The 16,242-nt window shown below is 41.9% G+C and overlaps 1 protein-coding gene across 3 annotated transcripts in view; it reads left to right on the top strand.

Annotated features, from left to right (window-relative positions):
• The first annotated feature begins 3,665 nt into the window (after positions 1–3,665).
• UBP1 (upstream binding protein 1) overlaps positions 3,666–16,242 on the top strand; it is a 35,200-nt gene continuing 22,623 nt past the window's right edge. For all 3 annotated transcript variants that reach the window (XM_041425208.1, XM_041425207.1, XM_041425206.1), the window contains exons 1-2: positions 3,666–4,307; positions 13,816–13,967. In XM_041425208.1, coding sequence (XP_041281142.1) covers positions 4,195–4,307; positions 13,816–13,967 — 265 coding nt within the window. In that variant the 5' untranslated portion in view covers positions 3,666–4,194. The remainder of the gene's footprint in view (positions 4,308–13,815; positions 13,968–16,242) is intronic.

The following is a 16,242-nucleotide window of genomic DNA, read 5'->3' as shown; positions in this document are numbered from 1 at the left end:
TTGCTGCAACTCAATTGATCTGCGGGACCAGGGTTTGGGCTGCTTGTCGTATCAGTGCAGCTAAATGCTTTCCATTGAAATTCTCATGGAATATACATCTTATTGCATCAGCATATTCCTGTGAGCTACGAACCTACTTAACCTCTGCATGATTGAAATATTATTTGTGTACAGTATTCAAATTTCCTTATAATTAAAAAAATGATTGTGCTTTGACAAGAGCTAGGCTCATAGATTACAGATAATCTTGATGTTAATTAAGTTTCAATTTATTATGTGGTTCACTCTTTGTATTAAACTTTAGCTTATTACTTTTTGGCTAAATACAATGTACATAAACATGACAGTGTTTAGTAATTTATCTTGACATGGCTCTTTCTATATTGGTAGCCTTACAACTATTGCTGAATCACAGCATTACTAGTTCTCTTGCAGAATTGTTGAGTAGCATGTTTTTATTAGAAATGTGTTAAGTTTTAGATTTTAAAACAAACAAACCAGCCAAAAAGAAACTCAAAGGAACTGAGCCTGTATTTGGGTTCCAAAGTCTGAAACTAATGAAACTGCAGTGGAGTTTTATAAAATCAATCCATCTCAGTACAAAGGTGAGAGTGATTTGATATTTAGATTGGCTAACACAAATAGATAGCAAACACAGCGCTGTTTCTATTGACTCAAGCAATAAAGTAGAAATGAAGGACGGGTGCTCGAGTTCCCTGACACAGCCTTGTTTACAAGTGACATGCATGGCTCCAGCACAAAAGGAAGAAAACCACAAGGGAAAGTGAGGGTGGAAAGTGTCCACTCACTCCTCCAGTCTTCCCTTCTTCAGCCTCTGTGCAGCCTCGAGGAGGTTGGTCCCCTCACAGCTTTTTTCAGGGTTTGTTTTCACCATGTCCTTGCCTTTCCTTTCCTCGCCTTTGCTCCTTATATTTGCCTCTATTTTCCCACCCTTATCTAAAAATCTGCCATTTGAGTCCCTCTGAAGTTGCTCTTCCCACACACTTTTGAGCAGCTGCCTTTAGGTTTGGATGGCAGCCTGCATCTGTGTTTTGGTATTGAAATGCAATACCAAAAGGGGGGGACCCTTCCACCATCAATTATGGGCTGTGTACAGGAGCTGATCTCTAATAAAACTGCCCCTCAAGGCCAACTACCTTGAGGAGAAAGAACATAAACCAGTTCAGGCACGAGGCTTCAGTCTGGTCTGAATTATTGAGTTGCTTGGCTCTGTCCTCAGTCCACCTTTAGTGAAACAGCACACCTCAGTCCCACACCTGGACATCAGTAAGGCGGGTAGAGAAACAATCACCCTCAGGGGAGGATGCCAGCCAGCAGCAGTGATAAGCAGAGGGAGAAAGGAATGTCCCAGGATCCCCACATCCCAGCAGAACTGTACCTGGAATGCTTCACCCCGAGGAACTTACCCGGGAATTTTTTTTTTTTTTTTTTTTTTTTTTTTTTTGGCAAAAGCAAAATTGCTTTGGCAAAATCAGCCTTCCAATGCCTGCACTTTCTCTCTACCACATCATGTCTCCAGTTCCAGTCACTGGGTCTGCAGAAGTGGAATGGCAGGGCCACAGGCAGTGTTGTCTCTGACAGGTTAGACTTGTGGATCTGGCTTGCTCAGAAGCAGTTTGTGTGCATTGCTGATCCTCAGGCACTGATCAAGGAACCTGCCCCAAAGAAACACATCACAGGCCTGGACTTAAAAACAGCAAAAATCAAACAATGCACACCTCTGCAGGAAACTTGTTGTCAATGAGCCAGGGATACAGATAATGCTAAAGAAAATATACCTTCCCTTTAATATTCATGTTTTAACAGAAAAAGGGCATTTTGTGTCCTAAAATAGGTGAAGATAACATCTGCAGAAATACTAGCAGTCACTTTGTTTATCACAGAAAAGCTACACCCAACTTTTAAAGACTGAAATGCAAGAGGATGGCTTTCACTCTGTCCACTCAGGATACCCTCAGGAATGATTGGAATTTATGTCACAAGAAAACAATTCCCAGTATAAAAATCAGCAATTTATGGTCTCGTAACTGCTATGTAGCTATGTTGGCATAGGTCTAGTAAGCAGAGAAACCAGTTTTGCTATGCATAAATCAAACTGTATGTGGCCTCTCTGGTCTTATATCCTATCTGTCAGAAGTAGAAAGTGTTTTAGTTTCTCACAAACCTCCTTTTGTAAAACTTACAAAAATGGGGTTTTGTGTTACTTCTGCTGCCTGGGTATTGTTGTTGTCTTGTCAGGCTTAAAAGAGGAATTTTGCCTGTGGTAATTTCAGTTCTTCTCACTCAAAGCTCTAACATGGTAGCTAGTGCCCATGTTAGTGGCTTGTCCATGAGCCCTTGCCTTCTTAATAAATTTCACTTTTTCTAAGCTTCCCCTTAGATGCAGATGAACTGCTCAGACAGGCAGAGAACTCTTACAGCAATTACAGCAGGAAAAACACCAGTACTTTTTTTTTTTTTTTTTGAGAAGATGGCAGTAATTTTAATTTACAAACTGCCTTTGAAGATCATAAATCATGGTCTGTGTACCTCTTTATCTTTGAGGATCCCATATGCACACTTTGAACAACAGCTAGTATTTTGTTCACCTTTAATGAAGTTAGGGCCTTCCTTCCTTTATCTTTTGCATAACTTGTGCAATTGTACTTAACGCATGTTACTATACGATCAAAATACATTTTACAGTCTTAATACTGTTCTGTAGTTTGTTCTCCAGACATAATACTTTAATGAAATGTTTCCTAAAATTATGTAAGTATTCTCTGAATTTTTAAATATGAAGGGATTTTTTTTGAGAGTAGAGAGGGGCCCACATCAATATCTATCACTATCAGAAGAGAGGATGTCAAGAGGACAGAGCCAGGTTCTTGGTGGAGCCAAGCAATAGGATGAAAAACGTAATGGGCAGAAACTGATGCACAGCACGTTCCACCTAAATATGAGAAAGAACTTTACTGTGTGGCGAGCGTGCACTGGAACAGATTGCCCCCAGAGGCTGTGGGAGACTCGCTCACTGGAGATATTCAGGAACCATCTGGATGCAATCCTGTGCCATGTGCTCCAGGGTGACCATGTCTGAGCAGGGAGGTCGCATCAGATGACCCAGCGTGGTCCCTTCCAACCTGGCCCTGGTGTTCCTCGAGGATCCAGACCTGAGATCCAACTCAGAATATTCAGTGATTCTGTGGGGTTTGGCTGTTTTTCTGGGAAGGCTCCTCGGTGTTCTCTGGAAAAACCAACCATGCAATGGTTTGGGTTGGAAGGGGCCTTAAAGCTCATCTCGTTCCAGCCTCACACCGGACCCGGCTGCTCAGGGCAGTCACGGCCCCGGAGGTCACTGGGGGGCGATGTGTGCCCGGGGGGGCAGGCAGCCGCCATTCCGGGCCCGCCGCCGCTCCCCGCTCCTGCCCCGCCGCTTCCGGGGCGCGCTCCCGCCATGCCGCGGGGCTGGGGAGGAGCGCAGGGATCGCTCGCGCCCGTCACGCTGACGTCACCTGGCGTGAGGAAGTGCCTCCTCATTGGCCAGGCTTCCCCCTCACCCCTCCGCGCCTGCCCCTGATTGGCCCTGCCGGCGGAGCCCAGCCAATCGGCGGCGCCGATCGCGGCTAGGCACCGCCCCGGCAGGCGCTCGGGGGTGGAAGCCGCCGCCATGTTGTCGTGAGCGGCGGCGGCGGGCGCTGCGGGACGCGCCGGAGCGGCGGGCGCGAGCCCCCGGGGCGGCCGTGACCTCCGGCGGCGGCGGCTCCTCCCCGGCGGGCGCCCGCGGTGCTGCTGCTGCCGCCGCAGCCTCCCCCTGCGAATGATGCGGCGGGAGGCGCCGCTGGGCTGGGTCGGAGCTCGGGCGGCGGCAGAAGCGGCGGCGCTGGGCAGTGTCCGGTCGGAGGAGGAGGAGGCGGCGGCCGCCCGGTCCCCAGCGCCCCGCGGCGGCCGGGCGGGCGCAGGATGCTGAGAGCGACCCCGCGCCCTGGTCGCGCCGCGAGGAAAGGGCCCCGCCGGGGCTGAGCGCGGAGTCGCCCCTGTCCCCCCGCCCCGCACGTGCTTTTTCCCCCCTCTCCCCCCGTCTCCTCCAGCCCGCTCGCCTGCCCGGCACCGCCTCCCCGGCGGCGCCGGTGCCGAGCGGCTCCGCCCCGTCCGGCTCCTCCCGCGGCGGGAGCGCGGCGGGGCCGGCGGAACATGGCGTGGGTGCTGAAGATGGATGAAGTGATCGAGTCCGGGTTGGTGCACGACTTCGACGCCAGCCTCTCGGGCATCGGGCAGGAGCTGGGAGCCGGTGCCTACAGCATGAGGTAATTCGCCCCGCAGCTCATCCCCGCCGCTGGGCGCCGCGTCCCCGCCGGCCTCGTCGGGCCGCGCAGCCCTGCCCGTGCCCCTGGGCAGGCTGAGGCTGCTCGGGAAGGAGCCGGAGAGTCTCCTTTTCCCCACACTTTTTTTTTTTTTTTTAAATAATTTAATTCTGAAAGCTTTTCCCGAGGCGTGGGCACGTGTCGGAGGGGCTCCCGCCCTGCCCTCCTGTGCTGCTGGCAGGTGGCGGCTCGGGAAGGGCGGGCAGCTGCCTGCGCTGGGGTGCTGTTCCCTTTATATGAGAAATTCCTGCCCTAAAACTGGCATTTCGCTGTGCCTTCAAGGTGTAACCGGACCCCACGTTCCAAACTATGGTCGTCTTACACTCGGTAAATGTAGTTCTTTCGTGATAAACAATAGGTGTTTCCTGCCAGGTTTAAAAATGTTCTTTCTCGTCCAGGTAAACGTTGTGGTTAATAGAGTGGTAGTATGGTTGTACTTTATTCAGTCTGTTTATTCTGTATTTCTGTGTAGCGATAGGCTTTTTTCTATGTAGTATGTCCTTAGTGATGGGGTTTTTTTCTTGCTGTGTAGCTCTCTCTTCGTAGTCAACTTGGCCGTTTCCTTACCTTTTGATTGTTTTCCAGGTTTTACAAAGTTAAAGTAGCATTTGGTTGCGCCTTTTCGAAACTAAGTTAAAAGTGTACTTGTTTGAGTAAATTTTAGCTTGCTCACGGGCAGAATGTGTCGATTCCTGAGTGACGACTTAGTGTGAAAAAAAGAAACTGTTTCATTGGTATTGCTAGACTGTCGCTGCATTATTGATAGAAGGCACTGTGAATGCAAACTTTGGGATATCATCAGAGTGCAAAGGAATAGCAAAAAACCAGTCTTTTAAATCAACAATCAAAATACCACAGTTAGCAGGTATCATGGTAGGAGATGGCATCCCAGGCTGTAAAGCACCCACACTTTCCATAACAGCATTAATTTTTCTTAAATCATGGATTGTGTCTGGAGAAGTAAAACGCTTGCGTTTGATAGTTTTGGTAGTCTAACCTTTAGAAAAGGCACGTTCTCTCTCAGGGGAAACTGAAGCTTGCAGGTGACCACGAGCTTCATCTATTATGTATGCTTTGAGGCAGTACTTCCCAGGTAAAATGTTTGGAAGTACAGTGTCTTTGCTGGAAGTTACAGAAGAAGGCTTCTGCTGGATAGAAATGTGGACAGTTCTGATAGTATTTGGTGTTGTGAGTTTAGTGGGTTCATGGTGGGACATGTGTTTGATGGGGGTTTTGTTCTGTGTGGGGTTTAGGTTGTGTTTTGGTTGGTTGTTTCTTTGTTGTTTTGTTTTGGGTTTTTTTTAAATTAAAAATAACGTTGAGAACTTGCCAGTTCAGAGAAGAAAGTGATTCATTTCTCTAGAAGAGAATATTCCTGATTTTATACTCAGCTTTTCTGGATTTTATCCCACTTGTGTCCCGTTTCTGTCTTAGCAAACCTTCAGACATTCATCCCATGAAGTGGTGTGCCAGTTTTTGTGGGCAGCTGTGCCTGGTTGTTGCCTGGATGGGTTCTAAGTGCAGACACCAGTGGAAAATGCATGTGCTCCTGTTCAAGAACTGCTCTTCTCTATCTTGATTCAGTTCTTTCTAGGATCTCTTATGATTAAAAGTTCTGCATTTTGACTGTTAGGTTTTTTATGTTTTCCTGTGTTTTCATAACTTCATTTCTCATCCAACTGATGCATTTACTTCAGTTTCTAGGAACTGTAAGATTTATCATCCTTATTGTTGTGGGATAGATTGTTTTTTCTGGTCAAATCATCCTGTTATGGTGGCTGGCTTTTTGTTACATATACCTGCCTATTGGGGCATTTTGAATTACCACAGAAAGAGTTGTAGCCATTAAAAGCAGCACTTAAAAAGTAATATTGTATAAGCTAAGCTGTATATTAGTCTTGAATCTTGTTACACACTTAGTCTGTGGAGTATTTTTGGAAAACATACAGCGTAGTGGTAGTATTTGTAGCTTAAGTTATGGACCCTATAGTTAAAGGGTTCATCTAATTGCCATTAGTGTTTGTTGGGTTCAGAGTGGTTCTCAGCACGTGTGTAAGTTATTCTATGTAGTGGTTAGATTTCTGCTTCAGAGAAATGATGGCCTGTCAAGTGATGTGAGAGGGGAAAACCTAGAGAAGTGGCAAAGCAGGAAAGATACTGCTCTGTCACTGTTCAGTGTGCCACTAGAAGTTAGTTACTTGTCGCTTTCTAACAAAAAAAAAAGAAGAAAATCAAATATTGCCTAGAGGATAGTCCTCAGAGAACTCAAGGTATATGGCCCCTTGATTTTGTTAGGAAGATCTGCATGTAATTTCTTTAACTGTTGAGGTTGTATATAAAGGAGTTGATACTTCCTGGAGGTGATGCTAAGTCAGTGCCCTTAGTCAGAATTTGTGGCATTACTCCTGTGTTTATTCTTCCTGAGAAAGTTGCACATGTTCATTGATCATCAGTCCATTGTAGGACTTTTGTTAGAAGGCAGCTAAGTGCCTCCTAAATTTCCCTGCAGATTCACACAGTTTTAAATAGTTTTCAAAATTTCCTTATAAAGTCTCAAAACCCGTTTTTTTCTGGTTGCTGTTCTAGCATCTTCTCATGCAATAAGAAACTGCCTGTAATCACAAAACTAAATTAAATCCAATTGGTAGTAACAGTTGTCAGATGTGTCAAATAACACCTGTATCAAAACCTGTATAAAAACATTGTAGCCTTCAGGGATGCTGAGTTTTGAGTTAATTTAAGGGAGTTAAAGTTAGTTTCCATTGATAATGGAACACACCCATCGTGTGTTCTTATGAATCCCTCATAATATCTGTTGTAACACAAAAGTAGCTGTGTGTGTTTGAGGATCACTCATGGTTGCTATGAACTACAAAAAAATGAATGCTATTTAAAGACAAGTTTCAAAGAACTGCCTGTCATCTTTCTAGCAGAATTCCATTTTTAAATCAAATTAATTATTTGATTATTAAATCACTATATATTGGGTTAATTGAGCATTAATAGACAGACAAGTACCTTAATGACTAAATTTTTATGTGTAATTTGAAAGCTTAGTATATGGATTTATTTAAATTCTTGCAGTTCCAATGGTGTTTGTAGTGGTACAATGTAACCCTGTCATGAAGAACTTGAAAATTTTTTCAAAAGTAGCTGTTTTGGTACATATTTGTAGGTTAAAACCTGAAGTTTATCAAGCTAAATAAAAAATAATGACTTCTGTTTCTGAAATGCAAAAGTCTCTACAAAAGACTATATGAAAATACATCCAGAAGAATGGGATGTATTTGGAGAATCAAGTCAGTTTGACTCTGCTGCATCTCCCAAACACTCAAGTGTCTTTGGAGAACGCAGCTGTCTGCTGCCTTGGTTGATAAGAGGGAAAGCCTAACGCAGTCTTCAGCCTTGTCTCCTTACTGTGGTGTGGGGAGCCTTGGCTGGTGGGGGGACTTTGTGTGCTAACCTCTTGAGCACAGTTCAAGCTGAAGTAACTCCAAGATTGTTAGTCAGGAGCTGGGGGAACATTGTCTTACAACTTAGAGCTTGCTTTTCAGGAGAGCTGTTCTCTTCTCACAGCTTTTGGGTCCCTGACAGCCTTTTTGGCTTCTGATAAACATGATTGGGTCATGACAGTTACTGCCTTAACTTCATAGTTGCTGTGCAGAACCAAAAAAGAGTTATCTCATTCAGGCCCTGGTTTTAGCTGCTTTTACATTATGACAGGCAAATTGCTGTTTATGTTTCCCCTAATGTCTCCCACTCTTTTGAGACTCTACTACTGGTTATATTGGATTTTTGAAAGAGGAATGTTTACTGATGGTATCCTGATTTTTTTTTTCTTCTTTTTTAGATGTACAAAGTGTTTTCTGCAGAATATGTTATAAAGCTTCTGTTTTAGTGGTCTATTTTTTTATGCATTGCACTGTAGAAAAAATAATTTTCACTCACATATAGACTCTAAAATGAAATGTCAGGTACTGATTAGATTTGGAGCTGGATTCTTTGTGCAAGCACACAAATAAGTAAATACCTGTGAGGAAATAGGCATTTGAAGGAAAAGTGTATCCATAAACCTAAGCTTTCTTGTTTTATTAGCACAGAAAAAACATGTTGAAAGGTAAACCTCATGTTCTAGATCATTGACGTTGGCTTGGGTTTGAGTTTTTTGTTGTTGTTTTCATCCAAGTTGAGTGTGGAATACATTACAAAAAGTCAGGGGCCAGTTTAATTTTTAAGGGTAAGACTTCAAAGTGCAGAACTGTTCCCCTGTCACCGCTCATGTTGGATGGACATAGCAGATTGAGAGCAGGACAGCACGTCTGCCTTCATGTGCTCTTCAGGCATTCTCCTGCGTAGGAGCCATCTGTACTGGAGCCTGCTGCATGTGAGAGTGGCTGCCTGACCTCCCTGTGTCAGAGGAGTTGATTTGTTATGGTGAACATTCTTACTTCTTTTCCTTAGTAGGAAGGACACAGGTTTGGTTGTTGGTATTTTCTTTTTTCTTTGACTGGTGGTTTCTTGTATTTTGTGCCGGACTCCCCTTAAATTGAAGCCATTCTCCATCTGAGTTTCTGTGCGATGGTCTGTCGGATTCCTAGAAACAGCATTACATTTGCACTTGTTTCTTATGTGTTGGATTTCTTGGACAGCTCCTGCAGAGAAGGTTGTTTCCCAGAAATTAATTCCATGGGTCTTTCTCCCCATCAAACTTGCTTTTGTGGACACAGGGAAAGTGTTAGGAAGTACCAGGTCTCCCATTGCCTTACATTTTCCTGTGGCTTGCTCATACCTCTGAACAGTTCAGAGCTTGGTCTTGAGATCATAACTCTTAATTCAAAGACTGCTTGAGAAAAAATTTTCTTAAAGGTATTTGTCCTCATAAAAAACATGCTTTAAAGTTTCAAAAGGCCTGTTCAAAAGGCCTTGGGATGCTTTAGTACTCACACCCAAAAGTATACAATCCAGAAGATAGATAAGGCAGATGATTGATGGAACATCAGTTTGAATTTTGTTGACATAGTAATTCCTGTTCTTGTAAGAACAGGAAGTTCTTCATTTGTTTTTTGACCCTATTATTATTATTAGGGAGGGGGTGTTTTTTGTATGTATGTGTTAGGTTTTTTTTTTAAATGCTTTGGACGTGTGTGGAAAGAAGGTTTCACGTTTTTAAGGAAGGTGATTTTGAAGGCTTACAAACACATTTCACAAGCATGGGGAGGATAAATTGCATTTTTCTTGGTCTTTTTGTACTATGCTTATCTAGAGTACATGACACAGGACAGCTTCTCACATATGGTGCATCCCACTGGATGCTCAAGTGGTAGTGTTCACCTTGCTTCCTCTTCTAAGCCTTCCTGCTTTTGTATGGTGATGTTTCATGTATGCACCTCTGTAGCATAAGTAGCTAAGACTTGTGTTGGAGGATAGGTTTGCTGCCTGCGTTTGCAGTGTAATGAAGACTGTTTCTGTTGGGGTTTTTTCTGGGTAAATTTTCCTCCTCCCTATAGGAAGAAAAGAATGCGTTTCATTTGAATGCTTTAGATAACACATGTGAGGAACTGAGATAAGACTTTTCTTACTAGAGCTAATAGTTTCAAAAACTTGGTCTCAGAGTTCCTTCCATCAGGAGAGTAAACCCTGCTAGATGGACTTTCTCAAATGATGCTAGATTACTTTCTCAGAAAATATAACAAAAGGTGCTACTTGTCCTTCCAAAGGTTACTACTCGCCCATGCAGCAGCTTGCTTGTAGTTCAAAAGCTCACTTATGAGACAAGTGAATGAGTCTTTACTTCACAAGATCAAAAGTTAATAATGGCAAAAAAGGAACAGAATCAGTCTCTTCAAGCTCTCTGTTGTCCTGTAGTCTGAAATAATTTCAACAGTAACTATTTTGGAACACTTGGCCATTCCTCCATCTGGGCTGCTCTGCCAGTGGGCACTTCAGTTTAGTTAAGAGGTTCTTTGCTGTGTGAAATAACTTAAGCAAAGCTGGCACTACAAGGCCCTGTCTCTGTACTGGCCTAGCAAAAACAAAATTTCACCAGGTGAGTAGGAAAATGACTAAAGGATGCCTACATGAGTATATATAAGCATGGAGGCTGCCAGGGATTGACTGTGGGCAGATGTTTTGTTTTGCAGGGACATTGGCTCATTGTAATGGGGGTCTGAGAGGAAAAAGGCTGGAACTGACAGAGCTAATCTGTTCTCTGTATTGTGTTTATGGGATGTCTTTGTGGTTTGTGTTTTTGTTTTTGTTTTTTTTTTTTTTTTTTTTTTTTTTTTTAATTGTTTGTTTCTTATTGTTGGGTGTTAAAATAGAGTCAGTATAAGATTAGAGAAAAAGGTAAAAATTCCGATTTAGCATCTCCATAGCTTCTGGTAATTGTTTTTTGGTTTTTTTTTTGGTTTTTTTTTTTTTTTTTTTTTTTTTTTTTTTTTTTTTTTTTTAATTGTTTGTTTCTTATTGTTGGGTGTTAAAATAGAGTCAGTATAAGATTAGAGAAAAAGGTAAAAATTCCGATTTAGCATCTCCATAGCTTCTGGTAATGTGATTGATGCAATAGCAAATATTATATGGAGTTTATCATCTTCAGCTTAAGTAAAGAGCACTGTTAAAAATACTAAGTTTCTGTTTCCCATTGTGAGAAAAGTCTTTGCATGTTTTCTTCACTTATGCTGCAGTGAATTTTATTTTGTAGAAAATGCTTGTTGCTGTGAAATGTAGCTAGTCCCTATTTAAACTGATCCTTCAGGTCTTAATTTGAAGTACTTTACTCATACCTTATTGACTGTTTTAATTGCAGCTTTAATCTGTTTTTAGATGGGGAAACAGTGTATGTTGAAATGCAGAAAACACTAATATTTCATTCTTTGCAAGTGAATGAATCAAAATATTATTTAAATGATATTTATTTAAAGATGGTCTAGGAAGGAGTTTACATTGCATTGGCTTGTCTTTTCCTTTGGAATGTACTAGTATTCAGAAGAGTGTTATAAGAAAAATTTGCCTTGTGCTGTCTTCTGGAGTATTTTTTAGAATGGTGACATTTAAGAATGAACATTGTGCTCTCTTTACAGCTAAATTGTGGGGTTGTAGAGCTGGATGTCTTTATTTTTCCTTCTTCTTCTGCAGTGGCAGTTAGTCATTATGCTTTGTAAGTATTAGCAAAAGCTGGTTTAAAGCTGCCTAAATTGGTGTATTTGTAGGCTTCCAATGCCATGTCTCTTAGCTAATTCGTTAACCACATCACGCTTTCTTAAGCCAGATCAGCTACATTTTAAACTTCAAATTGTGAGTATAAAATGAAGGCTTTAAAGATATTTTTCATGAGTACACAAAAGACTTCTCTTTAATCTTGTGTGTTATGTGAAGGCAAGTGCTGCAGAACTTAGTCGAAAATTGTTGTTTCTGCAGCAGAGAATTACAGGTAATTTATTTGGTGAGATACTTCTCGTGCCTTGGTTGTTGCACTTTGACTCATGTGTGTATTTTAAACATTGCCATTGTTTCCATGTTCTTGCCATTTTAAAGTTCCTCCTCATAATGGTACTTGTGTTTTGGGTGCTGAAGTGTGTGGCGAGCATGGGTTCCTGGTGTAGCAGTTCTGTCTTGGGACCAGGCTTCCCTCTGCTTGTCACTGTCACGGCACTCCCTCTTGTGTTAGGCTGCTCGTGCTGCCCTCCTGATGACATCAGGGCTTGTAGCAGCTCCTTGTTTTTCCTGAGTCATCCTCAAGGAGCACCCACCTATATGGATTTTGCTGTCCTACTCACGGATTCTTGGCTCTGTATGAGAAAACTCTTTTAAGGGTGTCTGCTTCTCTTAAGTGGTTATTTCACATATTCCTTTGTAACTTACTTAATTCTTCTCTGGGCTACGGTTTGAGGAGGTGGTGTCAGAAGTAGCTAGGACACGGTTCAGTAGGCTTGTAATGCTTTTTTGGACAGTGTACTGCCTTGTCCTGCTTACATCAGTCTTTGTAGCATCTCCTGTGTTTCTTCCTAGTGAAAGGGAACCTCTATGGGTGTCTTTTTTTGCTCTCTTTTTGGGGAGATACGGTACAGTCTCTCCAAGGTATAGACAAATTTCTTAGACTTTTTCACCCTTCATAAATATTTTCTTGTCAATAAAACGTCTTCCAAGTAGCTCGAGGAGTAATATCCCTAACGGAATGTGGCACTTGCTCTGAAAAAAAGTTGGGGTGCCCCACCTGCACTCTGCATATCTAAGACTTAAGCAGACCAAGTCTTACATTCTAAGCCTATGTGAAATGAAAATATTGACTGTCATTTCCTTTTTTGAATTTATTATGATATACGTTCTTCAGATATGAGCTGGAATTCAAGAGCAATTAATAGTTTTCTTTAAATAGGGCAGACTTGCAGACATTAGAAACAGTAAAAAAACAGTTTTACTTCAAAAATTTTAGCGTACAACCTACAAATAGTAGTGCAATACCGGCAGTTATAACTGTTTTACAAAATATATTGAGAACATGTTTGTGATCAGTGCAAAAGATACAAACAAGCTACATGTTGGTTAAAAACTAAATGAACAGGTGAGATGGTGTGAGATTTTAACTCACATTGGAAACATTTTTAAAGAAAGTTGCATGGATATGCAGATGATGTCATCATGAATGAAAATTCAGTGCAAGAAAAACTCCTAAAAATGTAATTTATGAAGTATTTTTGTATACAAGGAAGATTATTACCAATACAGATTGATTTCTGTAGAAAGCAGAAAATGTGTTTGCTGGTTGTAGTGAAGCTGTCTCTCTTACCACAGCTTGTGGACAGCATGGTTTGCTCTTTATTCTCTAGAAATGTAGCATTTCCAAAGTTTTTCTGGTGGTTATGCATCGTAGATAAGTGAAGTGAATCCTGGCATAAACTTTATATAGCTTATGTTTTGTAAATATGCTGCTGCTTAATCATTTTTGGGCTAATCAGTGTGCGAAAGCCTAAGAAAAGCTTGAGAATGCCAAGAGAATTAATAGCTTAGACATAATGGTACTAAATGAGGAGAGAGGTACTTTCATAGTGTAGGTAACTTACTTTGGGAAATACATTGTTTCAAAGAAGAAAATGAAAGCCTTTCTTTCATTTGCAAGTTTATTGGACAAGCTTGGCTGTGTTGACCGGTGAAAAGTTAAGAGAAAACTGAATTTTTTAAGTGGAGACAGATACAAAGATTAGATTTTCAAAGGATCAGCACAGCTGTTTGTCTGCTTAAGTCCCATGGTACTGTTTATGTATCCTCGCCTAAAGTTCTGGTGGAAAATGTTTTTGGTACTGCTCATATAGATTTTACTAATAAAATGAGTAACAAAAGTCTGTGTGTATTTCACTGTGGGGTTTTTTAAGTCACAAATAACTTTTTTTCTTTAACTTCAATCAAAAGAGGGCCAACAATCTCGAAGTTGTCTGTTTTTTTTTTTCCTTTTCAGTGATGTTTTGGCGCTGCCTATTTTCAAACAAGAAGATTCCAGCCTTCCACAAGAAAATGAGACCAAACATCCACCTTTCCAGTATGTTATGTGTGCTGCAACATCTCCAGCAGTAAAATTATATGATGAAACTCTCACATACTTGAATCAAGGTTGGTATATATGTGTGAATGCAGTTTGTGGTGCAAGTCTGAAACTGGAGTGGTATTTCATGTTTTAATACACGTGTGTCTATATACAAAATAAATGCATGTCAGAAATGAGGTTGTGGACATTGAGGTTGTAAGGATGCCTTACTAGTAGTCCTTTTTGTCCAATTTGTGGGCTCACAGCTATAATATAGTGTTACTTTCCCTTTGGATTCTGGTGGGGGTTTGGTTTTGGTTTTTTTTCCTGTTGTGTGTTGCCCCTCTTCATCCCCCAATAAAATCAAGCCAACAGAGCTTTTAGGAGACAAATTTCAGGCAGTAATAGCTGAAAATGTGGGACTAATTTGGCATTTATATTTAAATTTGATTGATAAGAACAAGTTAATTTGATATATGCATGAGGTACACACAGACAGCCCTCAAAAGTAATAATAAATGTTAAGATGTCAGTCCCTGAGGTGTTGCACAAAAGGAACCACTGTAATTGCTCTCAAATTAGCCAGACATGTCTGTCCAGAACTGTGTTATGTTTAAACATGATCACAAGTGCAGTTACCTTTGGAGTTTGTATACATTTACCAGAAATTAACTAGATAAATACTTCATGTGAATCAGGCTGGTTTTTTTTTCCTTTTCTCCTGGGTTTTAATTTGCATGAAAATTGTTGTTTGTTTTTTTTTTTCCTAGAGAGACCACTGACTGCTGGGTAGAATAATCTGAATGTAGTCATTGCCATAAGATAAAACCTTTCTCTGAGAAAGTTCACATTGAAAATTATATTGGTATCCTAAGTTTAGTCAGCTAGTATTCTGAACTCAAAATCATTTATCATTTGTTTTGGACCATATCAATGGCTTCATATCCTCCCACCTCTTCTTCCCCCTCCTCTGGCTCTAAAGCCCTAGGATCTCCAATCCTTTATCTAGTTCAGCTTTCTTTGTCTTGTGGATTTTGATTCTAAATCTCAGTAGACTGTGATGGAATATTTAACATGATTAGATGTTCATCTGAAGCTTATTCTAGAAGTTCAGATCCTGGAGCGATGATGGTTGGTTGTTCAGGGGTTTGCAGGGTTCTTACTGTGAAATCTGTTAAATGGGTCCGTTGGAAACATATTGGAGTTGTGGGACAGTGTTTTGGGTTGGCTGCTGCTCAGCTAGATATATATGGAACAGCAGAAGTGGTATGGAAGAGAATTTTTAAAAGGGAAGCATTCTTTAGGTTGGTTTACACAGTGCAGCAAAGCTTGGAGTTCTGTGAATGCAAGTAACTGCTTGCTTGCTCTCTTGGGAGAGATAGAATCCAACTTGGAAAGGGCAGTGGAGGTATCTTAGCCAGCTTGTGGCTGACCTGGTAAAGAGGGCTTTGGAGTAGGAACAGTGAGGAAGGGAGTGACTGACAGGAGCACTGTGGGGGAGTGAGGGCCATGGTTGATAAGCAAAGAGTGTGAAAGGGAACACAGCATCAACAAAAGGAGGCTTAAACAGGGTCATCTCCGGCATTTGGATATGAGCAAGTAAGTGCCTGTAGAGCATCATTCCAAGGAAACACCAAAGCCCTTTGTGGTGAGTCAGCATGGTGAGGTTCCTCTGGAGTGGGCACATGTCAGTACTGCAAGCAGCATAGGAAGTAAGCATGAGGATTTCAGAGATCTCTGTGATCTTGGGATCACGGTGACATGATGGGATGGCTTGCCAAGTGCCACCTTACAGTGTGGGGATATTAGCACTTAAGGAAAGGCAGAACAAGAGGATAAGGGAGGGGAGGTTAAGCATTATGTGGGAGAACAGCTGGAATGTCTGGGGTTCTGCTTAGGGATATGTAATGTTCCAGTTGAGAGCTTATGGGTAAGGATTATAGATGGATTTTGTCATATGGATGACATTGTAATGAGGGTCTGCTGTAGGCCACCTGACCAAGATGAATAAGTAGATGAGATGTTTTTTGAAGAGCTGGAGGTAGCCTCACATTCACAGGCCATGGTCCTTGCAGGAGGACCTCAAGCACCCTGATGTCTCCTGCAGGGACAGCACATCAGGGTGTGACTGGAAAGTGCTGATTGACAGCTTCCTGATCCAAGTGGTAGAGGATGGCTCTGCTATACCTCATGGAACAGGGAAAGGCTCATTGGGGTTGCGAGTGTCAAGGTCAGTCAGGCTTCTTTGCCTTAAGATGGTGGACTTTATGATCTTGAGAGGAAGAAGCAAGGCAGGAGATCAAGATCACATCTTTGAACTTCAGGAGAGTAGGGTCCCAGGGGATAAAGCCCTGGAGGAGA

The sequence above is a fragment of the Onychostruthus taczanowskii genome, unplaced genomic scaffold (assembly GCF_017590055.1).
Source record: "Onychostruthus taczanowskii isolate IOZ18803 unplaced genomic scaffold, ASM1759005v1 scaffold88, whole genome shotgun sequence".
NCBI classification, from domain to species: Eukaryota; Metazoa; Chordata; class Aves; order Passeriformes; family Passeridae; genus Onychostruthus; species Onychostruthus taczanowskii.
The sequence above is the reverse complement of the archived record's forward strand: the minus strand, read 5'-3'. Positions and strand labels throughout refer to the sequence as shown.